Consider the following 26,470-nt stretch of genomic DNA (forward strand, 5'->3'; position numbering starts at 1 on the left):
GTAATATACTAGGCACTTAAGGTATATTTTTAAATGGTCCTAGCCCTCAAAAAGCTTAGTCTCCTAGAAAGATAAAATATCCATCAAAGTTACTATTGTGTCAAAGTATAATAAAGGTAAAATTTCGTTTTTGAGAAAGGTTAATAATCTTCAGTGGAAAAGAGCACTTCTGTCAATTTAAGACTTGGTCTACATTGGTTATGTATTTAAATTTATTTGTTAAACCAATAGTCAAGACTTAGGCACTTTTTCTTAATTTTTTTTAACTTCATCTTTACTGGATATAAAGTAATACTTAAATAAATTTGAGAGATGGTTTTGGATATTTTATAACAGTAATTGATTAGTCATTTGTCGAGAAGAAAATGACCATCTTTGTGCTTAGTTTAAACCTTTATTTAATTGCTTTATTTTACTGTATCTAAAGCATCAATATTTTAGATAATGGTTATTTACTCTATGTTGACTCATATATATATTCAAATGTCTATTTATGTACATATCAACTATTCTATTGGAATTATTAGTGATGAGATTTTTAGAAAAGAAAACAATGTGTTGTTTTCTGCTCAGCAGGATGTCGCTATAAAAATACATTTCAGATAAACTTATAAAGAGACTGGATTTCTCTTCATGATAGTGACAGCTATTTGGTTACAATGAATATATGTTAAAATTATATATTTCAGATAGCATATATTCTACATAATGCTAATGACAAATCACTCATATTAATTGATGAACTTGGCAGAGGTACTAATACAGAAGAAGGTATTGGCATTTGTTATGCTGTTTGTGAATATCTACTGAGCTTAAAGGTATTGTTTTATTTTAAATATGTTAATTTTGAGTCCTTTTATGTATTCTGTTATTATTATTGAATTTTACGGACACCCACAAATAGCTTTTAAAGCAATTTAGATAGTCAACACATGTAATATTTATATTTTTATTACTTCATTTCCAATGAAAGTGGGAATCATTAGTTTGATAACCATGATATAGATAAGGAAAAGATGAAATCAAGAAATACAGGCCGGGCACGGTGGCTCACGCCTATAATCCCAGCACTTTGGGAGGCCGAGTCAGGTGGATCACAAGGTCAAGAGATGGAGACCATCCTGGTCAACATGGTGAAACCCTGTCTCTACTAAAAATACAAAAAATTAGCTGGGCATGGTGGCGCGTGCCTGTAATCCCAGCTACTCAGGAGGCTGAGGGGGGAAAATTGCTTGAACCCAGGAGGCGGAGGTTGTGGTGAGCCCACATCAGCTTGAACTCAGGAGGTGGAGGTTGCGGTGAGCCGAGATTGCGCCATTTCACTCCAGCCTGGGTAGCAAGAGTGAAACTCCATCTTTTTTTTTTTTTTTTTGGAACTCCATCTCAAAAAAAAAAAAAAGAAAAATTAGTCAGTTGGCTTTAACTTCGTAAAATTAAGTAGCAAAATATGAAGGTCTTTCAGTAATTGTCTCCATGTGCAATAATGTTGACGATGATGTTACAACAGGAAGGAAAGCACTAGGCATCTCAGGTAACTTTACAGACAATCTGTTTCACCTACCTAACTAAAATTTTATCCTTTAAATAGTTTTCCACAAATCAACTATGTAGAACATTGATTTTTGCTCTATTAAATTAATTTATAGAATATCTTTTTAAATGATCACTCACAGTATATACAGATATGAATAAAACATAAATAAAAATACTTTTTTAAATTTAATATACCTTAAAATGTCCTAAGATGAAGTTATTTCATCTTATTCATTTAATGAAATGAATTTCATATTCATTTAATGAATTAACTTCATCTTAGGAACATTTTAAGGTATATTAAATAAGAAATATATTATTAAATAAATATATATTAAATAAATATATTTATGGACCTTAAATGTAAGTCCATAATTATTTATTTTTTTTATTTAATTTATTTTTTGGGGGGACAGGGTCTCACTCTCTTGCCCATGCTGGACTGCAGTGGCACAATCTTGGCTCACTGCAACCTCTATCTTTCAGGCTCAAGCGATCCTCCTGCCTCAGCCTCCTGAGTAGCTGAGACTACAGGCATGCACCACCACACCTAGCTAATTTTTGTATTTTTAGCAGAGATGGGGTTTCACCATGTTACCCAGGCTGATCTTGAACTCCTAGCGTCAAGTGATCCACTCACCTCAGCCTTTCAAAGTACTGTGCTTACAGGCTGAGTTGTCATGCCCAGCTCATAATGATTTATTATATAGAATGAGAAAAATCCATTTTATACTTAAAGGTATGTGATAAATCAAATGTAATGTTAATAAATAATATTAGTCTTTGTAATTTTTAATGTATCAGTTATAATTTCTCATAAATAAAGTACATGTCTTATGATTAAAAGCTAATTAGTACCTATGATGGTTAATTTTACCTGTCAGTTTGACTGGGCCACAGAGTGTCCAGACATTTGGTCAAACATTGTTCTGGGTATGTCTGTGAGTGTGTTTCTGGATGAGATTAGAATTGGTAGACTGAGTAAAGACGATTGCCCTGCCTAATGTGGGTGGGTCCCACTCAATAAATGCAAAGCCTGAATAGAGCAAAAAGCCTTCCAAAGAGTAAGAGGAAACTCCTCCTTCCAGGCTGCCTTCAATATGGAAGATCTATTCTTTACTGCCTTCAGACTCAAACTGAAGCATTGGCTTTTTCTGAGTCTGGAACCTTACAGCTTTGTACTGGAGTTATACCATTGGCTTTCCTGGACCTCTAGCTAGTCTACTTTAGATCTCGGTACTTGTTAACCTTCATAAATCACATGAGCCAGCATCTTTTTTTTTTTTTTGAGATGGAGTTTCGCTGTTGTTATCCAGACTGGAGTGCAATGGAACCATCTCGGCTCACCGCAACCTCCGCTTTCTGGGTTCAAGCAATTCTCCTGCCTCAGCCTCCCAAGTAGCTGGGACTACAGGCGCGCACCACCATGCCCAGCTAATTTTTGTATTTTTAGTAAAGACGGGGTTTCACCTTGTTGACCAAGATGGTCTCGATCTCTTGACCTTGTGATCCACCCGCCTCAGCCTCCCAAAGTGCTGGGATTATAGGCGTGAGCCACCACGCCTGGCCAAGCCAGCTTCTTATAATGAATCTCTTCTCTCTCTCTCTCTCTCTCTCTCTCTCTCTGTCCTCTTTCTCCAGAGAATTCTAATACAAATCTTGGTTCTGGTATGATCTGACAATAGTGATAAGTAAAATATCACTATCATATGCTCTTAATTAACTGCTTGTAAGCAGCAGAGATCCACATGATTTTATATATGATACTTCCAAACATTTTTGGCAAACTAACGAATACAATGAAATTGGCTGGTTGCTCCTAGTGTCACTATACAAAGTTGGAAAAGCAAAGGATGAACTCGAGGATTCAAATTGCCAGCTCAGGCCCCCACCAGAGGGACTTCCAGGCACTGCCTGTCAGATATCTAGTGAGGACCTGTCTGTCACTACCAGGAAGAACCAGGCATCACCTGTGTCCCTAGATTACAGCAGGGGGTTTGTAAGAAGGGCATGGGTTCTTAACCTGAGATCCATGGATCACCAGGGCTGCGTGAATCTGAAAACTTGAGTCCAGGAACTTCAACTTAGATGGAAAAAAAAGCCTCTTTTGGTCACTAACCTCTACTCGAAATTGAACCTTTTCTCCCAGGTGAATGCAGGCAAGGAAGCACACCAGGGTTAGAAGGAACTGTGCATTCCCTGGGTAGAAACGACAGATGTTTTCCAGTTCCATGACAGTGACTGTAGATGCCAGGAAATGTGCACCTTCTCACTGCTTCCAAAAGTGGGACTTATTAGTCTTGCTGCTTTTTAATGCATTACTTAATGTGTTAACTTAGAAGCATGTGTATTACTTATCTTTTTAACTAAAAAATTTTAAATAACAAAAAAGCACCAACTGCCAGCTTATTGCCGCATAAATGACTTGAAAGCACCCAAATGTGCTCTGAAGGAAATCCTTATCTCCTATAGTCACAGGGCTCAGATTGCTGAAAATCAAACCCGGAATCTAATTCTATGCCAGAATTACAAAGCAAGTTGAACTTCCAGCCTTATAGAATCTACTGTTAAAGTACGGCATTAGTTAGGAAGGAATGGGAGACTTCCAGTTGGAATAGGGATGTGTGGGGAGACTCTGATGAACCTGGGGACATTTAGGCCCTGAATTTTGATGAGTCATCTTTGCCAGTAGAAGAGACCACTTCACCCCATCTGAGGGGATTAACCTAGCATTACCTGAGGTAACTGTAATGGCATCCCCTGAGACAGTTGCCATACCAGGCAATTCTGAGTCTCCTCAGGACCCACTTCCACCACATTTCTTTGCTTCTGGACCTGTAACTAGACTGGTTAGAATCTTAGAAGATCTCTAAAGGTGAGGTACAAAATGTGACTATAAGGAGGTACATTACATTCTAAAAGAACTACTTGAATTTTATACTTTATACAGACAGAAATCTAGGGAACATGTGTGGGAATGTGTTCTAAGGATGTGGCATTAAGTGTAGGAGGAATATAAAGTTGAATTAGGCCGAAGTTACTGATAGGGGCTTACTAAGCAGGGTATGCATTTAATGTTGCACCTCAAATTGTTAGAAAGGGATCTAACAGTTTGATTGAGTGGCTATAAAACAGACCAAAATGTGGCCCACTATGAATGAGTTGCCTTGGTTTAATGTAGAGGAAGGGATTCAAAGCTTAGGGAGTTTGGAATGTTAGAGTGGGTTTGTCATTTAAGATCACTTACCAATCCTGGGAGAGTCCAGATGACATACCTTTTACTGTGACTGTGAGAAATAAATTTGTGAGAGGTGCCCTGGTAGCCTTGAAGTGCTCTGTTATCACTCTTCTATGTAGTCCAGACCTTACAGTGGGAACTGCAGGAACTGAATTGGAAAACCCAAATGCAATAGGAATGATTGGATCCCAAGGTGGTAGAGGCATAGTTGCGGCACTCAACCACCAAAGGCAAGGTGCACAGGTTACTGTAATGGGAAGCAGAGTCAAAGCAGCAATCAGAATAATCTGACTTACACAGACCTATGGCATTGGACAGGAGGGCTACTAAATTCTACTTGATCTGAATAAGCATAAAACTTCTAGGTCAAGTGAACAAAAATCTAACCTGAATAAAAAACAGTGTCATGACCCCTCTATCAACTTCCAGATTTGAGCCAGTTTATAGATCCAGAGTCCTTGAATAAAAGGGAAGCTGGACTGCCTTAAAGAAGGATCCCTGTTCACTGCCAAAAATTTATACTGTCAATCTTTTTCCCAGCATTTCCCAAAAGGACCTACAGGCTTTTACCAGCATATAAAGGGTAACAGTGTGTGGGGAAAAGGAAATAATCAGATCTGGACATGGATTCTGAACTGACTAGCTTCAGTCAGAGTAGGGGGCTTCTGAAAGTCAGGTAATTAGTGGAGTTTTAGCTTAGGTCCATCTCACAGTGGGTCCAATGGGTTACAAACCCATCTTGTGGTTATTTTCCAGTTCTGGAATGCATAATTAGATATACTTAGCAGCTAGAAAAATCCCACATGGTTCTCTTCCTTATTCAGTGAGAGTTATTATGTTAGAAAAGGCCAAATGGAAGTCACTAGAACTGCCCTCCTCTACCTAAGGAAATAGTAAACCAAACACAAGCCACATTCTTGGAATTGCAGAGAGTAGTGGTACCATCAAAGACTTGAAGGATGCGAGGGGGTGGTGATTTCTATTATATCCAAACTCAGTTAGTTAGCCTATTTGGCCCGTATAGATGAAAGATAGAACTTGGAGAATGACAATGGATTATTCTAACCTTAACTGGGTTAATCTGTTTTCATGGTATAAACAAATTAACACACATTCCTTGTTACCTCTGGAAATAGCCCTTTTCTTTATCCCTGTCAGTAAATCCCAGCAGAAGTAGTTTGTGTTCAGCTGACAAGGCCAGCAGTATACCTTCATAATTCCATCTAAGGGATGTGACTTCCTCGAGATTGCAAGGATCCTGATTACCTTGTCTTTTGACAGAATATCACATGGGTCCTTTACATTGATGATATACCTTTGGATTTAGTGAGCAAAAAGTACCAAATACTCTAGATTTACTGGTAAGACATTTGCATGCCAGGGGATGGGAAGTAAATTTGACAAAAATTCAGGCATCTTCTACCTCAGCAAAATTCTTAGAGGTCTGGTAGTGTGGGATATATTGAGATATTTCTTCTAAGGATGAAGGATTGTAGCAGGCCCCTTCTGCAATGATAAAAGAAACAACACCTAGTGGGCCTTTTTGAATTTTGGAGGTATTACCTCAATTGGATGTAGCACCAAGTGATCTGAAGTTGCTAGTTTTGAGTAAGGACTCTCAAGAACAAGAGAAGGCTCTGCAATAATAGGTATATGGTGTCGCACAAATTACTCTGCCACTTAGCGATATGATCCAGCAGATCCAATAGTGCTTGAAGTGTCCACTGCAGATAAGGATGCTGTTAAAAGACTTCGTCAGTCCGCTAAATGTTAATCATAGCACGATCCCTTAGGATTTTGGAACAAAGCCCTCCCTTCCTCTACAGATAACCTCTCTGCTTTTCAGAAATAGCTCTTGGCCTACTACTGGACCTTAGCAGAAACTAAACACTTAACTATGGCCCCCAAGTTACCATACTACCTGAGCTGCCCATCATGTACTAGGTGTTATCCTACCTACCAAGCCGTAAAGTTGGGCATGAACAGCAGCACTTCTTCATCAAATGGAAATGATATCTACATGAGCAGGTCTAAGCAGGCCCTGAAGGCACAAATAATATACATAAAGAAGTGCCCTAAATGCCCATAATCTCCACTCCTGCTATACTGTCTTCTCTATTCCAGCCTGCAACTATAGCCTCATGGGGACTTCCCTATGAGCAGTTGACAGAGGGAGAAGTCCTGGCTTGATTTACAGATAGTTCTTTACATGCAGGCACCACTTAAAAGTGGACAGCTGCAGCACTACAGCCCCTTTCCCTGAAAAATGCTGAAGGGAAATCCTCCAGTCAGAAGAACTTTGAGCAGTACATCTGGTGGCTCTCTTTGCTTGGAAGGAGAAATTGCAGGACATGCAATTGTATATTGATTCATGGGCTGAGGCCAATAGTTGGCTACATGGTCAGGGACTCAGAGGGCACATAATTGGAATACTGGTGATGGAGAAATTTAGGAAGAATGTGTGAAAATATATCTTTCTGAATGGGAAAAATACATTAAGATACTTGTGTCCCATGGAAATGATCACCAAAGGATAACCTCAGTGGAGGAAGATTTTAAAAATCAAGTAAATGGGATGACTCATATGGATACTAGCCAGCCTTTTTCCCCAAGTACCTCTGTCATCACCCAATGGGCTTGTGAATAAGTGACCATGGTGGCAAGGATTGAAGTTTTATGCATGAGATCAGGAACAGGAGCCTGCACTCACCAAAACTGACCTGGATATGGCCATTATTGAGTGCCCAGTCTGCCTGCAGCAGAGACCAACATTGAGTTTTCTTTATGGCACCATTCTCTGGTAGCAGGTTGATTCCATTGGACCACCTCCATTATATTCATATGGGAATAGCCACTTATTTGGGACATCAGTTTGCCTTTTTTATGTGTAATGCTTCTGCCAAAACTAACATCCATGGACTTAAAAGAATGCCTTATCTGCCATTGATCAAGGAACTTACTTCACAGCAAATGCCATGCTGCAAAGGGTCTGTGGTCATAGATTTCACTGTTTTGCTGTGTTCACCAACCATCTTGAAGTAGTTGGCTTGATAGAAGAGTGGAATAGTCTTACAAGGACTCGGTTACACCACCAGCTAAGTGGCAGTATGTTTCAGAACTAGAGAAAGGTTTTCCAGAGGCTGTATATTCTTTGAATCGGCTTCCAAAATACAATGCTGTTTCTCCCATTGCCAGGATTCATGGGTCCAGGAATCAAGAAGTGGAAATGGAAGTGGCATCACTCACCATTATCCCTAGTGACTCAAGGGCAGAATATCTGCTTCCGGTTTCTACAGCCTTGCTCTGCTGACTTAGAGGTCTTAGTTCCAAAGGGAGTATGCTTTCACCAAGAAAGGTCTTAGTTCCAAAGGAAGTATGCTTTCACCAAGAGACATTGTGATAACTTTTTGACCTGGAACTTAAGACACCTCCTGCTCAGCCACTTTGGTTATCTTATGCCTCTGAATCAACAGGCAAAGGGAAATTGGACTGCTACTCCACAATGCAATAAAGGAAAAATATGTCTGGAATGCAGAAGATTCCTTAGGGTATCTCAGTTCTATCATGCTCTGTGTTAAAGGTTAATGGAAAACTACAACCCAATCCAGGCAGAATTATGAATGGCCAAGACCTTTCAGGAAGGAAGATTTGGGTCACCCTACTAAATAAAGAGCTATGACTAACTAGGGCTTGCTGAAGGCAAAGGAAATACAGAATAGGTAGTAATAGGAAAAGGTAGTTGTAATTACCAACTATAACTCTGTTACTAGTTACAGAAATAAGGACTGTCTGTAATTGTCATGATTATTTTCTTTATTTTGTATGTTTTTTTGTGTATATATACATATTTTTTTCTTCTCTTAGTATCTTATAATGTAACATAAGATGTACTGATTTCACATCGTATTATTTAAGTATTTCTAATTTCACATTATAGTATTTAAGTTATGATATATCAAGGAGAAGAATTAACATCACTCAAGGACGTTACGTCTTTTTCTGGAAAAAGGGTTAGTGCTTTCTCAGTTGTACTAAACATAGTTGTATCATATTAGAGGGAAGTACAACCTTGTTTTCATCTTCATTTTTAGATTAAGTGTGGTATAAGGAGATGCCTATAGATGCCAAGTTTACAAGGGGTGGATTTTTGATGGATAGTTTTATGTGTCAACTTGGCAAGGTTGTGGGGTGCCCAGGCATTGGTCATACATTCTTGGTTTATCTGTAAGGGTGTTTCTAGATGAGATTACCATTAGCATTGGTACATTGAATGAGCATATTGTCTTCCCTAGGGTGGATGAGTCCCGTCCAATAAATTGAAAGCCTGAATAGAATAAAAAGTCTGATCCTTCCAAGAATAAGAGAGAACTGACTGCCTCCAATCTGAATGACTAGTTCTTTCCTGCCTTCAGACTCAAGTGAAACATTGGCTCTTTCTGAGTCTAGAGCTTACAGGCATTTAGACTGGAGTTATACCATCAACTCCCCTGGGTCTCCAGCTTGCTCACTGTATGTATATTTTGGATCTTGTCAGCCTCCGTAATTGCATGATCCAATTTCGTATAATAAATCTCTTTACACACACACACACACACACACACACACACACATTGGTCTGTTTCTCCGGAGAACCCATCTAATACAGTATCTCTTTTCTTTTTTGAGATGGAGTTTTACTTGTCGCCCAGGCTGAAATGCAGTGACATGATCTCGGCTCACTGCAATCTCCACCTCCTGGGTTGAAGCATACAGTATCTGTTTTCAAAGTATTCTACAATAGTTTAAGAATAGTGCTTTTAGCATTACTTTACAATATTATTTTCTAGTATAAATAATTTAGTCAAAATGTAATATTGCTACTTATTTTAAAGTTAATCATTATTTTCTAACACAGTATCCTTTGTGCCTAGCACAATCCTTGTAGTATATAGGGTCTGAATAATTATTTGCTAAATTGATTTAACCTGAAATAGAGTTTACAAAGTTACTATAATAGATTGGTTTGGCACATAACTTTTAAGGACATTATTGTTATTGAATATGGTCTTTAGCTTTTAAATGGTTTACTGTATTCTAAATATTTTCCTGTAGCTTTATAAATTTGGTTTTGTTTTATACTCCTTTTGATTTGTTGAGTAGGTATTTAAAATTTTTATTTTTCTGTCATATACAAAATTATTCCTTCCCTTGCTTTTTACCTTCCACAGCTGATAGCCATTTTGCCCATTAATTTGTTTTTACTGTCTTAATATTTAAATTTTCACTGATCACCTACCTAATTTGTCACTGGTAATGTCATAAAACATAACTAGTTATTCAGATCTCTATCTGCCTTAGTAACTTCTGGATTGGAAATCTTGTGTTGGCTGTAAATCACATGAACCACTTTCATCAAAATCACCCAAAGTACTTATGGAAAATGCCATTTCCTGGGGCCCCACATTAGAACTATTGATTGAGAATTTTTAAGGGGATATGTACCAAGAATTTGCATCTTTAGCAGGCTCTCTAAGGGATTACTAATGTTTGAGAACCATTATCTTAATTGGTGTTCTCAGTCTTTCTATTTCCTCTACCAGTGCCTAACCCAAACACAATGCAAATCTAAAAACTGAAAACTTTTGGAATTTCACATACCTAAAATAATCTCCTGATTTCACTGCCAAAACCTACTTACAAGGAGGGAGGCTACTTTTATAGTGAAGCTTTTTAAAAATTGAGGAAAAATTATGATTTTTTTGCATGTGAGTTACCTCGCTAATAAACGATTACCTCAATTCACAGCTTTGTTTCTGGTAAACATCTTTTCAGTATCTTCAGATATATTTCTTAAGATTTTATTTTTAGTTTTGTTCTCTTTCCTGTAATGTGGCATACATGTCTGTGTACAAACATAATAAACATGTCTTCATTTAATATAAAATCTCAGAACATTTAAAAATGGATTGATAGTGTTAGCCTCCAAATTATTAGTTTTATTCCTACATCTTTGCCAAGCTACTTGGAAAATTAGACTAAAATTTTATATTCATATAGTTAAAATAGAATTTTTTAGTTAATATTTGAAGTACTAATGTTCATCATCTGTTATATATTCCAGGCATTTACATTGTTTGCTACACATTTCCTGGAACTATGCTATATTGATACCCTATATCCTAATGTAGAAAACATGCATTTTGAAGTTCAACATGTACAGAATACCTCAAGAAATAAAGAAGCAATTTTGTATACCTACAAACTTTCTAAGGGACTCACAGAAGAGAAAAATTATGGTACTGCATATAAAAATTATACCTATACATTCAAGTATGATATATTTTCCTAAGACAAACTTTCGTCTCTTCTTTACTTGGCTGTCAATCTAAGCAGACTTTCCCATTCTTTTGAGTGCTTATATTCTCTTAGATTGTATTTTCTATGACAAACTCATTATATATATTTATATCTATATATATAAATCTCTTTAAATTTGTATGAACCAGTAACTCTGTAAAAATACAGTGACAACTGAAAACCCTAGAAGTATTAGTTTCTATTCTTAAAAAATGTAATTTAGTTTATATTTGCATGTTATATAATTATTTGAAAATTATATATTTTCTACACACTCTTTCAGTAGTAGGGTCCTTCCTCTGTTTTCCTCAGGTTCAGAGTACTTGATTAAATCTAAAATCTTAAAAGGGAATCTATTACCAAACCATATAAACTATGTATATATATATATGTATGTATATTTGAGACAGAGTCTCACTCTGTTGCTCAGGCTGGAATGCAGTGGCATGATTTTGGCTCACTGTAACCTCCACCTCCTGGGCTCAAGTGAGTCTCCTGCATCCGTCTCCTGAGTAGCTGGGACTACAGGCATGTGCCACCGTGCCTGGCTAGATAGTCTTAAACTTGATTAGATACTTTCTGTCTAAATCATTAAATCTCATAGATTCAGAGACTTTTCAATTAATCTGTACATGTAAGTTTCAGAAATTATTTTAGCTATGGATATGACCCTTTGAGGGGAAAAAAAATCTTTCTTTTGCTATTTAAAATGGAAAATCAAATGGACAACTTATTTATATCAGATGTTTAAACTTTATAAGCCTCAATTTTATTATCTATGACATGAGTATAATTTGCCATATATGTAGAATTACAAGAATTCAATGAATTATCAAATGTGAGTTGTGTTGCACAGTACCTAGCAATTACTAACATCTCAGTAAATTTTGATATTGCTTCTATTACTTCTAAAGCAATAAATATAGTAAACTATTGGCATATAGTAAAAAGCCTATATGGCATTTATACAATAAAATTAAGCTCTAAAAACATGAGAATATAATTGAATACTCTATACTGCATATAGAGTACTCACCTACTGTTATATCTTCTGAGAAATTTCTGTTTCATTGATTTGGGTGGGTGAATGTTTAACTGCAGTGTTATCTCTGTGACTAGATATTATCTTCCCCTGCAAAACTCTTATGCCTTTTGACCTTCTGTTAACTATATTTGCAATTGGAATTTCAATGTTATTATTTACTAACTACCTTTTTTATTCCTGATGTCTCAGAGATATATTAAGAGTTAACTGATATTCTAATTTGCCTCATATGTCTTGGACAAGTAATTAAATCTATTAATTGGTAAGTTGCCATCCAGAATTTTAGAAAGCTTAATTCCAAGAATTATGGTGTAGTTCAGAAATGCCTCTAGAAGGGAAGTTTAAATCTGTGAATAAAAGGTTAATACTAGTTAAAACAAGCATAAAAATACCAGCAGTAACAATATTGAATCCAATTTAAAACAAATAATTTTAGGATTAAAAGCTGCAGAGGTATCTTCACTTCCACCATCAATTGTCTTGGATGCCAAGGAAATCACAACTCAAATTACAAGACAAATTTTGGTAAGAAACTTCGTTCTCATTGTTCTTTGAATTAAAAAAAATACCCTTATTGTAGATTTTTATTATGGCCTTTGATCTAAATATATAATAAATAATACAATAATTAAAATATTTAAAATAAAAACCTAATTTCTAAACAAAGAAAATCCTTTTTACTTCTTAAAATTCTTTTGGTTTGGTTTATTATAATCCTTGCAGCAAATCAGCTAACAGGCTAGGAGATAAAAGTTAAACAGTTCAGTTTCTAAAATAATTATTGCTATACGAACTTAATGATGAGAAAATAAATCTATTGTAAGTGGGCATTAAAAATAAAAATTACTATGTACAATATTTGTATAATTATATATTTTTTATAGTTTTCAAAGCTTTTCTACTCATGACATGTAAACCTCATAACTCTTTATAAAGTAGTTAGGTCTTTATAGTAAAAGATTTAAAAAGGGTTATTTCTACTCTTAATTTTACAGGTTCACAGAGGTTAAGTGATTTGTTTGGAAGCAGTAGGTTCAACACTAAACTCACATCTGTTGACTCAAAATTTGGAAAATTTTTAAATTTCAGTTTGTTTTATGTAAGTGTTTTTTGGTTTTGGGTTTTTGTCGTTGATTTTTTTTTTTTTTTTGAGGAAGAGTCTTGCTCTTTTCACCCAGGCTGAAGTGGAATGGCACGATCTCAGTACATGACAATCTCCGCCTCCTGGGTTCAAGCAATTTTTTTGCCTCAGTCTCCTGAGTAGCTGGGATTACAGGAGCCCACCACCATGCTCAGCTAATTTTTTTTTTTGTATGTTTTGTAGAAATGGGGATTTTGCCATGTTGGCCAGGCTGGTCTCGAACTCCTAACCTCAGGTGATCCAGGGGCCCTGGCCTCCCAGAGTGCTGGGATTATAGGTGTGAGCCAACATGCCCAGTTGCTTTATAGAGTTTTAAAAATCCAATGTGTTCAGTAAACTGGTCTAGGTGCAGTGTGATATTTTCTTCATTTACAATTTTCTATGTCCGTCACTCTTTCTTAACCTGTCTTCCGTTTTTATTAATTCATCTGCCTTTTGAATTCCTCTAGTCTCTGTGACTTCACTTGCCTAATTATCTATTTGAATCTCTTCATCAGAAATTTTAACTGTGCTGTACTCTGAAGAAGCTCTTACTACCTAACTCTTTAGAGTTCATCTTACCACATTTCAATTATGAACCACCTATCCTTTAGCCTTCTAGCAGGCTTTGGTTCTCCTAATGATGTTTGAAAAATATTCAAAACAAGCTAATTTTAACCACTGCAAATTCATATATTCTGATTTTAGTTGAATATTTTACTGGATAATTGTGATTTTTTTCTTTTTTTAATTGGTACTTAATAGTTGTACATATTTTGGGGGTACATGTGATATTTTGATACTTGCATGCAATGTGAAATGATTAAATCAGGGTAGTTGGGATAGCCATCACCCCAAACATTTATCTTTTGTTTTTGAGACAGAGTTTTGCTCTTGTTGATCAGCCTGAAGTGCAATGGCATAAGCTCAGCTCACTGCAACTTCTGTCCACTGAGTTCAAGTGATTCTACTGCCTCAGCCTCCCGAGTAGTTGGGATTACAGGCATGCGCCATCACGCCTGGCTAATTTTGTAATTTTAGTAGAAACGGGGTTTCTCCGTGTTGATCAGGCATGTCTTGAACTCCCAACCTCAGGGATCTGCCCACCTTGGCCTCCCAAAGTGCTGGAATTACAGGCGTGAGCCACCGCGCCTGGCCCAAACATTTTACTTCATGTTGGAAATGTTCCAATTCTTACCTTCTGGCTATTTTGAACTATGCAACACATATTAACTATAGTCACCCTACTGAACTATCATACACGAGACTTTATTCCTTCAATCTAACTGTGTTTTTGTACGAATTAACCGACCTCTATTCATCTCCTTCCTCCCCTAAACCCTTCCTGTCCTCTAGTAACCATCAATCAGCTCTTCACTTTTATGAGATCAACTGTTTTTGCTCAGACATATGAATGGGAGAATATGTGGTATTTGTCTTTCTGTGTCTGGTTTATTTCATTTAGCGTAATGATTCTTTATCCATGTTGCTACAAATGCAAGGATTTCATTTCTTTTTGGCTGAATAATATTCCATTGTGTATATGTATCACATTTTCTTTATCCATTCATCTGTTAATGGACACTTAGGTTGATCCATATCTTGGCTATTGTGAATAGTTCTGCAGTAAACATAGAAGTGTAAATATCCCTTAGATATACTTATTTTCTTTCTTTTGGATAGATGCCCTGCAGTAGGACTGATGGATCATATGATAGTGGCATTTCTAGTTTTTTGAGGAACCTCCATACTATTTTTCATAGGGGCAACACTAATTTACATTTCCGTCAGCAGTGTATGCACATTCCCCTTTCTCTATCCTCACCAGCATTTAATTGTCTGGTTTTTAAATAAAAGCCTTTTAACTAGGAGAAAGAAATCTTATTGTGGTTTTGGTATATATTTCCTTAATGATTAGTGATGTTGAACACTTTTTCATATACTTGTTACCTATATGTTTGTTTGTTTTTCAACCTCTTCTATTTCACTTTTAACCTATTTCACTGTCTCTCTTTTTAATTGGTCTAGCTAGTTGTTTTCTCTGCTAAGAATTTCATTCTCCTTCCTCTACCTCATCCATGTAATTTTTATTTGTCATTTTCTCTAGCTCAGATGTGAACTTCTCCAAGAAACTTCCCTGAATTTCTTCTTCCAGTGGAGCAATGAACTCATTTCTTGTTCTTAAGGGACCCTTCTCACAACTACGATTTAGTTGCAATAGTTTAGCCAAATTGCTTATTTTTATTTTTATTTTACTTTATTTTAGATTGTGGGGTATATGTGCTTGTTTGTTGCATAGGTATATTGCATACTGATGGGAGTAGGGTTCCTAGTGTACCCAATAGCAAAATAGTGAACATTGTACCCAATAGATAATTTTCAACCCTTGCCCCCTCCTACCTTCCCCCTTTTGTCCCCAGTGACAGTTATTTCCATTGTTATGTCCATGAGTACCCATTGTTTAGCTCTCACTTATAAGTGAGAACAAGGAGTATTTGGTTTTCTGTTTCTGAGTTAGTTCATTTAGGAAAATGGCCTCCAACTCCATTTATGTTGCTGTGAAGGATGTGATTTTATTCTTCTTTATGGCTAAATAGTATTCCATAGTTTTCTTTATGCAGTCACCTGTTGATGGGCATTTAGGTTGGTTCCATGACTTTGCTATTGTGAATAGTGCTGTGATTAACATATAGGTACAGGTGTTTTATATATATATATAAAAAACTATATATCACCATGTATATAAAACTATTTATATAACTATGTATATATAAAACTATATATATATATATACATATATATGTATATTTGTATATATATATAGTTCTTTTAGTTTTTTGAGAAATATCCATAAGGTTGAACTAATTTACATTCCTGCCACCTGTTGGCTATTTGTATGTCTTCTTTTGGGAAATGTCTATTCAGATGTTTTTCCAGTTTTTCAATTGGGTTATTTGGTGGGATTTTTTTTCCATCAGGTACTGGCTTTTATTTACTTTTTCTTTTCTTTTTTATTTTCCTTTTGTTTCTTTCTTTAAAAAAAAAAAATTTTTTTTGAGACAGGATCTTGCTTTGTTTCCCAGACTGGAGTCCAGTGGCAGAATCCCACCTCACTGCTTATTCACCTCCTGGCTCAAGCAATCCTTTTACCTTAGCCTCCCAAATAGCTGAGACCACAGGTACACACCACCACATCAGGCTGATTTTTAATTTTTTGGCAGAGATGGGGGTCTCCCTATGTTATGAGCTTTTCTCTGATGAGAGACTTTTTTTTATTGCTTCAATCTTGTCATTCGTTTCTTCATGGTTCAATCTTGGTAAGTTGTATGTCTCCAGTAATTTATTTATTTCTCTTAGATTTTCCAACTTGTTGGCATATAGTTGTTTGCAGTAGACTCTAATGATCCTTTGTATTTCTGTGGTATCAATTGTTATGTCTTCTTTTTCATTTCTGATTTTTTTGGGTCTTCTGTCTTTAGCTAAAAATTTATCTTTTGTATTTATTTTAGTTTCAGCTAATTGTTTCTGCTTTGATCTCTATTATTTCTTTTCTTCTACCAATTTTAGGTTTGGTTTGCTTTCACTTTCCTAGCTTTGAGAAGTACCTCATTAGGTTTTCTGTTTTGTTGAAATTTTTCTACTTTTTTGTTGTAGGTGTTTATTGCTATAAACTTCTCTCTTAGCAGTACTTTTGCTGTATGTCATAGATTTTAGTATGTTGTGTATGTTTTTCAAGAAATTTAAATTTTTTCTTTTTAATATCTTTATTGGCCCATTGATTATTCAGAGGCATGTTGTTTATTTTCCATGTGTTTGTATAGTTCCCAAAAATTTGTCCTGTCATTGGTTTCTAGTTTTATTCCATTTTGGAATAAAATATACTTCATATGATTCCTACTTTTTTGAATTTACTGAAACTTGCTTTGTGGCCTAATGTATTATTTATCCTGGAGAATGTTTCATGTGCTTATGAGAAGAATTTGTATTCTGCAGCAGTTGGATGAAATGTTCTGTAAACATCAGTGAGGTCCAAGCAGTCTAGAATGTAGTTTAACTTCAGTGTTTAACTGTTGATTTCCTGTTTAGATGATCTGGCTATTACTGAGAGTGGAATGTTGAAAACCCCTACCAGTACTGTATTGCAGTCTACATCTCTCTTTATATCTATGAATTTCTGCTTTATATATTTGGATAGTCCAGTGTTGGGTGAATATATATTTATAATTGTTATGTTCTCTTGCTGAATTGATCCCTTTATCATTATATAATGACATTCTTTGTCTCTTTTTGCAGTCTTTGACTTGAAGTCTGTTTTATCTTATATAAACATAGCTACTCCTGCTCTTTTTTTGGTTTTCATTTATCTGGAATATCTTTTTCCATTTTTTAACTTTTGGTTTGTGCATGACTTTATAGGTAAGTGAGTTTCTAGTAAGCAGCATATAGTTAGGTCTTGTTTTATTTATTTATTTGCTGGGGACAGAGTGTTGCTCTGTCACCTAGGCTGGAGTTCAGTGGCTTGATCTCAGCTCGTTGCAACCTCCACTTCCCTGGTTCAGGCAATTCTCCTGCCTCAGCCTCCCAAGTAGCTGGGATTACAGTCATGCCTCCCCACATCCAGCTAATTTTTTTTTTTTTTTTGTATTCTTAGTAGAGATGGGGTTTCACTGTATTGGCCAGGCTGGTCTCAAACTCCTGACCTTGTCATCTGCCTGCTTCTGCCTCCCAAAGTGCTGGGATTACAGGGATGAGCCACCAAGCCCAGCCCTAACATTTCTTATAAGATAGGCCTAGTAATGATGCATTTCCTCAGCTTTTGTTTGTCTGGGAAAGACTTTTTCTCTCTATATCTGAAGGAAAGTTTTGCTAGGTATAGTATTCTCAATTTGTAACATTTTTTTCCTTTAGCATTTTCAATCTGTTGTTCAGCTCTCTCCTGGTCTATATGGTTTTTGTTGAGAGATCTGTTGCCAGATGAATTGGAACTGCTTTCTATGTTATTTGCTTTTTTTCTCTTGCTGCTTTTAAGATTCTCTTTGTCCTTGACCTTTGAGAGTTTGATTATTATATTTTTGGGGTCGTCTTATTTGGGTTTAATATATTTGATGTTCTGTGACCTCTTATACCTGGCTATTTATATATTTCTCTAGGTTTGGTAGGTCTTCCATTATTATTTCTTTAAATAGGCATTGTACTCTTTGCTCCTTCTCAATCCTCTCTTGAACACCTGTGAATCTTAGATTTGCTCTTTCAAGGTGTTTTTAAAAATATATATCTTTCAGTCTCTCTCTATTCCTTTCATCTTTCCTCCCCCCTTCTCCTCCCCACACCGCCTTTATCTTGGCTTACTGCAACCTCTGCTTCCTGAATTCAGGTATTTTTCATGCCTCAGCTACCCAAGTTGCTGGGATAACAGGCATGTGCCACCATGCCTGGCTGATTTCTGTATTTTTTTTAGTGAGAAGGGGTTTTGGCATGTTGTCCAGGCTGGTCTCTAACTCTCAGCCTCAAGTGATCTGCCTGCTTCAGTCTCCTAAAGTGCTAGTATTACAGGCATGAGCCATTGTGCCTAGCTAATCTCACTGATTCTTTCTTCTGCTCAATTTCTTTCTTCTTTCTTTCTTTCTTTCTTTCTTTTTTTTTTGAGAGCCTCTGTACTTTTTTTTATAGTTCAACAAATGTATTTCTCAGTTCCAGGATTTCAACTCTGTTTGCCATTTGATTTTTTAAAACTTTAATCTGCTTTGTTGTTGTTTGTTTCTTTTTTTCAGACAGAGCCTTGCTCTGTCACCCAGGCTGGAGTGCAGTGGTGTGATCTCAGCTCACCACAACCTCTGCCTCTTGGGTTCAAGAAATTCTTCTGCTTCAGCCTCCTGTGTAGCTTACTGGGATTACAGGTGCACACCACCATGTCTGGGTAATTTTTGTACTTTTAATAGAGATGGGGTTTCACCATGTTGGACAGACTGGTCTTCCTGACCTCAAGTGATCTGCCACTTTGGCTTTCCAAAGTATTGGGATTACAGGCATGAGCCAACATGTGCAGCCAACTTTAATCTCTTTATTAAATTTCTCTAATAAATTTATCAATTGCTTTTTCTATGCTGTTTTTGAGTTCAGTGAATTTTCTTACAACTGCTATTTTGAATTCTTGATCTGAGAGCTCATGTATCACCATCTCACCATGGTATTGATCACCAGTTCCTTGCTTTGTTCATTTGGGGAGGTCATAGTTTCCTGTTTGCTGTTGTTCCTTGTGGGATGTATATTTATGTTTTTGCAATGAAGGATTAGTTTATCTTTACCGTCTCGCTGTTGGACTTTCTAGGTTGTATTTTTGCTTAGAGATTCTTTGCAGTTGCCTGTGATTCTCCTTAATCAAGATTGCTGTCTCCTTTTCAGCACTAGATGGCACCTTAAGCCCAGATTTTCCTCAGCTCTGGCAAATGTTTGCAGTACTGCCCATCTCAGATGGTGGGGTTCTTAGAGGAGATACCTCACCTATGTGGTAAGTCTGGCTAGGGGTTCATATCCAGATAACCTGTGGCATCTGCTTTCTATAGTTTGGTGCTGCTGAACAGCTACTCTGATTTGGTGTCTCCTTTGGCTGAAATGAGTAGTAGTTTTACAAGCTGGAGTTTCTAATTCCACTCCCCTCTTTGTCTTTAGCTGCCCTCAGGGGGGCTTCTCCCTCCAGGCACTAGTGGTGCTTTCTGTGGGTTGAGGCAGGAATTATTTTTCTGAAAGGGAACCCAAGATAATGGGGAAACGGACTATCCATCTCAATCTCACATTTTCAAGAATAGAACAAATGAGACTGAGAGGAATGTTCTGTGCATGGTGCCTGGCAGAATGTGGCAAGGACATCAAAGATAGAAAACTTTATTTTATTGTCTGCTCAGAGTTTTTCATTTCTCTATGTCCCTGGTGTCATTTCAGCCTCATACTTGGCTTCTGAGATGTTGCTTGTGTTAATCTGTGCTCCAGGTGTTTGCTTTTGGTTCTCTGTGGGAAGAGCAAAGGCAGATTGCTTCTACTTTGCCATTTTGTTGATACTCAGAATTCTATTTTTTTCTTTTTTTATTGTTATACTTTAAGTTCTGGGATACATGTGCACAACTTGCAGGTTTGTTAACATAGGTATACAGGTACCACGGTGGTTTTTTGCACCCATCAACCCATCATCTAGGTTTTAAGCCCCACATGCATTAGATATTTGTCCTAATGCTATCCTTCCCTTTGTCCCCCACCCCCACAACAGGCCACGGTGTGTGATGAGAATTGTATTTTTTTCTTATTTATTATTTAGCTTCTTTAACAATAACTCTTTTAAAACATTCTCACTCTTCCTGAGCTCTTGATTACCTCACTCTGTACAGATGATCGGCCTCCTACTTTTAACAGATTTGAGATCATCTTGATGAGTTCTTGAACCTTCCCTCCTTCAAAATCTTGTTTTGAATATTTCTGTTTTTCTACCATCTCTCCTCCCTCTTATCTCAGAGGAAGAGATTGTCTTTCAAACATTTTAAGGTTAACTTTTCTACTATTTTTTTAAATCTCCACTGAGGTATTACTTCTCAGTTTCCTTTATTCACTTGCATCTTCAATATTTTCTTCACAGGCTTTTCCTTTTTCTGAGTATACCTAGATTTCTCCCCTAAAATTCTTCCTGTTGACTCCACTTTTCAAACTATTATTTCATTTTCTTTTTACTACAAACTTATCAAAAGTAACCTATGCGTGCTTTTTTCATTTCTCATGTTTACACTGAGTCTTACTGTAATTACTCCACTGAAACTTTTCTCTTAAATACTAATTATAAAATCCTTTGTCTTTCTTTTCACTTTTGATATTCCATGATCTCTCTGTGGCACTTGACACTACCCTTGTTTTATCTTAATTCTGCCCTCTCTTGGCTATGTGGAATTATTCTCTCCTGGAAGTTTTCATTCTCCTACCTCTTTGATTACTTCTTCTTTCCCTTCTTCATCAGTTCCTTTCCTTTCCTTTTTCCTGTTTCCTTTTTCTTCTTTACTTTTTCCTTTCCTTTTTTTCTTTCCTTTTTTTTCCTTTCCCCTTTCCTTTCCTTTCATCTTGGTGTGTTGCCCAGCCTGGTTTTAAACAAACTCCTGGGCTCAAGCATTCCACTCACCTCTCCCTCCCAAAGTGCTGGGATTAAGGCATGAACCATTGCACCAAGCCATCATCAGTACTTTTTCTTATTTCACTTACTGAACAAAAAATTTCTAAGATTTTTGCCCTTGTTTCTTTTCTTTTTAAAATCTACACTTGGTGATCTCATCTTATCTCACAGCTTCCATCATCATTTTTGTTCAACTCTGAATCTATATATTTTTGTCCATATTTCCCCCTTCATATGTTAATCTATGTTTAAAGGCCAAAGTTAAATATATCATCTTCTAAAAAATTATCTCTTCATCTGTAAGTCTCCCAGAGACCCACCAAATTCGTATACAGATCCTTTTTCTTAATCACCTGTCATTAGGACTATGCAGTAAGTTCTCTCTCTTTTTCAATGTATCCTACACACCTCTACCAGATTGTCTCCTAGTGCGTAGTTTTTATTATGTAGTTTGCCTACTCAGAAACTTTTAGTGATTTCTCATGAAGTAAAAATTGAACTCCTTTGTCTAGTGTAAAAAGTCCTCTGTAATTCTCAAAATATATTTTAGAATTACCTACATTAGAATTGCCTGAGATACTAGGTACCAGACTAGATTGTCAAGGATTTGCCTTCTTAATCAGTCTTTATGTGATTATAAAACTTGTTGGCGTCTGCTTTATGATTTTCCTTTGTTTTCTACACAAACTTTACATCATATCACTCAATTTCACATATCTACATTTCTGCAATTTTAATCTTGAAAATGGAATTGATTGTTATTACTACATTTAATTACTTTCCATTTTATTATATTGACCTGATTGTGTATCATGCTTTCTAATGTACCTGCTCTAGCTGTTTCCTTTGTGGAATACCCTCTCTTCTAGGCTCTTTTTCTATCAGGATTTATTCCAAAACTCTTTCCTATTTAAGCTTTTTTGGGGCTGAACTTGAAGTTAATTACCCTTTCTCTGAGAATTTTGTGGCTGTTTTATGGTACTCTTCATAATTACCATAATCAGTTGCTTATAAAGAAGCCTTTTTTTTTTAACCATTTAGACCCTAAGCTCCCTGAGTTCTGTAATCATGTGAGGTATACATTCACTTTGGTAGTCCCCATAGATACATAAACACAAGCTTTGAGGCCTGGAACATAGATGACAGTAGGTATTCAATAACTTTTTAATTTTAATAATAGACTAATTGGCAATTGATCAGTGTACCAAATAGATAGATGGGTGAATATGTGATAATCTTATTCTACCTCATAAAATCTTACTCATTTTTCCTATACTTAAAAGCAAAAAATGAATCTGGAGTTGCTTGCTATTATGAGTTGAAGGGATTATATTTCTGGGAAACTCACTAAGAGTTTACATAAAAAGTTAAGATTAAAAATGCTGATTCCTCTGTCATTAGGACTATGCAGTAAGTTCTCTCTCTTTTTCAATGTATCCTACACACCTCTACCAGATTGTCTCCTAGTGCGTAGTTTTTATTATGTAGTTTGCCTACTCAGGCAAAGAGGAGAAATAAGAATTTTCTAGGTATATTTATAGTCCTGAAGTGCTATTCAAGAACCAAATATCTAAAGGCCTTCTACATTCCCATTTTAAATATTATTTCTGGGTATCCTGAAGTTTAGTTTATTAAGAATTAAGGCATAATTTTAAATAGCTATTTATATTATTTATTTTAAAAATGTAATTTACCCCTCAGGCAGTATTTTTTGTTAGGTTCCAGCAGTTTCTATATATGTACTCTGTATAGGAGCAACCAATTTTCTGATGATCCATTCTGTGTACTAGTTTATCTGTTGGGAAATTAAAGTAGGAGATAGCAGAATAGTACTCTTGAGCATCATTTAAAAGTATGATTACCACATAGCAATGAACAATGCTGTTTTCCCATATCTTTTTAATGAGCAAGTTGTTTGTAGAACCTACCTCTGATGGATTTTCTGTTACTTTGGGTATTATGTTGAGAAATTTGACCTATTTAGCAGAACATTTTTTTAACTGAGAAGTGATTTTCAAAAATATAAGATCTGATAAAGTAGCAAATACTCAGAAGAAATTATATTCTTCCAAATATAGTATTTCTTTTATTTCTTCTTATATATTCTTTCCTTATTGGATGAAATTGATTTATTCAAAGGAATTAGTTAACCCTTGAGTTCCATATTTCTATGGAAGGAGATAGAATATTGCCAACATGTCATTTAAATAAAAATTATAGTATTCATATATATATGTATATTTTTCAATGACAGCAAAACCAAAGGAGTACCCCTGAGATGGAAAGACAGAGAGCTGTGTATCATCTAGCCACTAGGCTTGTTCAAACTGCTCGAAACTCTCAACTGAATCCAGACAGTTTACGAACATATTTAAGTAATCTCAAGAAGAAGTACAAAGAAGATTTTCCCAGGACTGAACAAGTTCCAGGAAAGACTGAAGAATAGTAACAATTTACATCTTGTACTAATGTAATAATTTGTCTTAATTCAAGGAACCTAGAATTTATTTTTCTCCTCAGAGATAAGGAAAATATTTGCTAAATTTCATATTTTAATTGAATAGTACATTACATTAATATCATAATTGTCATCTATATACTATATATGAAAAATATTTATTATAACTTAAATGAGAACTACTTGGAATGGTTTTTATGTTAGGAAAAAGTGTAATATACCACTTTTTTCTCATAAAAATTCACGATTAAAACCTAAGTTTATTTATACTTACAAGTTATAGTTTAAAATATTATTGTAAATACCTTAGGTTAATAAATAACTTTCTCTTTAGGGCTGGAAACTTTTTTTTTTTTTTTTTTTTTGGAGACGGAGTTTCACTCTTGTTACCCAGGCTGGAGTGCAATGGCGCGATCTCGGCTCACCGGGATCTCGGCTCACCGCAACCTCCGCCTCCTGGGTTCAGGCAATTCTCCTGCCTCAGCCTCCTGAGTAGCTGGGATTACAGGCACGCGCCACCATGCCCAGCTAATTTTTTGTATTTTTAGTAGAAACGGGGTTTCACCGTGTTGACCCGGATGGTCTCGATCTCTTGAACTCGTGATCCACCAGCCTCGGCCTCCCAAAGTGCTGGGATTGAGCATGAGCCACCGCGGCCAGGTCTGGAAACTTTTATGAGCTTTTATTTTACATTCTATTCTGAAGTAATAATGAAGTAATAATGCCCTGTGACTCAACAATTTATTAATTAGTACCCCACATTCCAACACTGGAAGGTTCTGAAGTTCATCAGAGTAATTTTGGAATCACTCTGCTAAGTGAGTAATCTCAGCCTAAAGGCCTAACATTGATAAGTTATTCTTTTCTTGGGCAACTAAGTATCTGAAATTCAAGGTATACATTTGAACCATTTATACAGTAAGTTACTGTATTCATGGTAGTTTGACACCCTAACGTTATTCACAAACCACTTAGGGCCATATTTTATTCTATAATATTTAATATTAATAATTGTTGACTTTATTAAACTTTCAGCATTCTAAGTAAATATTAATAGCCAAGTATATTGAAAAAGTTATAATTTAAATAATACATGTATTATTTTGGAAAAGTAAATGTAAATTTTTTATTTGTTTTACATTCAATTCAACATATATTAAATGTCTTGTTAGATTACTTATATTCCCTATTGTCATGTTTTAGAAAAATTATCACAATATTTATACTTGACTATTAACTATGTTTTCATTCACAGCCTCTGAAATAAATACTATTTGGTGTGGTCATTTCTAAAGTCAGGTAATTTAGGCTTGTGGCAAATTTCAAGAAGACACTGAAGAAGAAAAGGGCATGGCAGATTGTTTGGGGTGGCAGGAAGGAAAAGAGGAAGCAATAAAAGGTAGAAGAGGAGGAGTCAGTGGGGAAAAAAAACAGACAAGCAGAGACAGGTGCAACATATCAAATATGCTGAATATCATTTCCTCAAATACATTAACTTGTTTTTAGATTTAACCTCAATGTTAGATTCCACCTAACTTTTAAAAAATTTTTCATCATTTAAAGCTTTTGATGCAAAATCCGCAGCCAAATGATTAATGTCTTTTATTTTAGAATTGAGATACTGAAATAAAAATAGGCTTATGTCTTCTTAAAATTAAATCACTTTTTCTGAAACCATTTTGTGTGTAGCAGAAATATACAAAAAAGCATCAAAGATATAATTATTATGTCATGGGACTATGGAATGAAGGCGAATACTGGGGAGAGAATTCATTTCTTAATTTTAAGATCTGTTTGCTTTACTCTTTTGTTACTCTTTGCCTTTGCCTTTTTCTAATATTATAGATCATTATCTCATAATCCAGTCTTTCAAGGTAAATGCCCATAATGTGTTAGCAAACTCCTTTAATAACACCCTTAAGCCATTATTTTAGTCTGTTCCACCTTTCTCCTCACAGGATAAAATCCTACATAAGATACTCTTTTTTCAAGTTTAGGGGCAAAATATGCGGGGGTAGAGAAGAAACACAGTTTATTCTCATACCTAGGAAATAATGCACTTAGTTTTACATTTATATTCAGTAAAATTAAATTTTTGATGTATGGTCTTATGAATTTTGTACATTTATAGATTCATATAACTACCAGCAAAATCAGAATACAGAACAGTTCCATCACCCCAAAAGACTTGCTTGGTGCTGTTCCTTTGTAGTCAAATCCTTCCCTGACCCTTCATTTTAACCCATCAATCATAGGCCTGTCTTCTTTCCCTATAGTTTTGGGTTTTTTTCCCAGAATGTCCAACAAATGAATCTATATAGTGTGTAACCTTTTGAGACTGGCTTCTTTTGCATAATGCATTGGAACCTTTACAAGTTGCTGTGCCTTTTTATTGCTGACAACTATTTCATTGTTTATATGTGCCAGTTTGTTGTCCTTTCATTCATTGAAGGTCATTTGAATTTTTAGTTTTCATTGATTATGAATAAAGGCACCGAAAACCTTCCTGTAAAGGGTTTTTGGGGAGCATAAGTTTCATTTATCTAGATTAAATAGGAGTGAAATAGCTGTGTCATATGGTAAGTGTATGTTTT

General features: G+C 35.8%; 1 protein-coding gene across 24 annotated transcripts in view; it reads left to right on the forward strand.

The window, feature by feature from the left end:
* MSH4 (mutS homolog 4) overlaps positions 1 to 26,470 on the forward strand; it is a 296,009-nt gene that overhangs the window by 78,500 nt on the left and 191,039 nt on the right. For 21 of the 24 annotated variants that reach the window (XR_013520182.1, XR_013520189.1, XR_013520196.1 and 18 more), the window contains exon 17: positions 690 to 818. Coding sequence is in view for 5 of the 24 variants with exons in the window: in XM_078332252.1 (XP_078188378.1) it covers positions 690 to 818 (129 nt within the window). In the remaining 19 variants the exon portion in view is untranslated. Of the gene's footprint in view, positions 1 to 689; positions 819 to 10,871; positions 11,047 to 12,588; positions 12,678 to 23,672; positions 25,057 to 26,470 lie in introns of those variants that run through there. The other 3 variants (XM_035251919.3, XM_035251920.3, XM_078332251.1) reach the window with 2 other exon arrangements.

Source organism: Callithrix jacchus, chromosome 7 (assembly GCF_049354715.1).
Source record: "Callithrix jacchus isolate 240 chromosome 7, calJac240_pri, whole genome shotgun sequence".
Classification (NCBI taxonomy): Eukaryota; Metazoa; Chordata; class Mammalia; order Primates; family Cebidae; genus Callithrix; species Callithrix jacchus.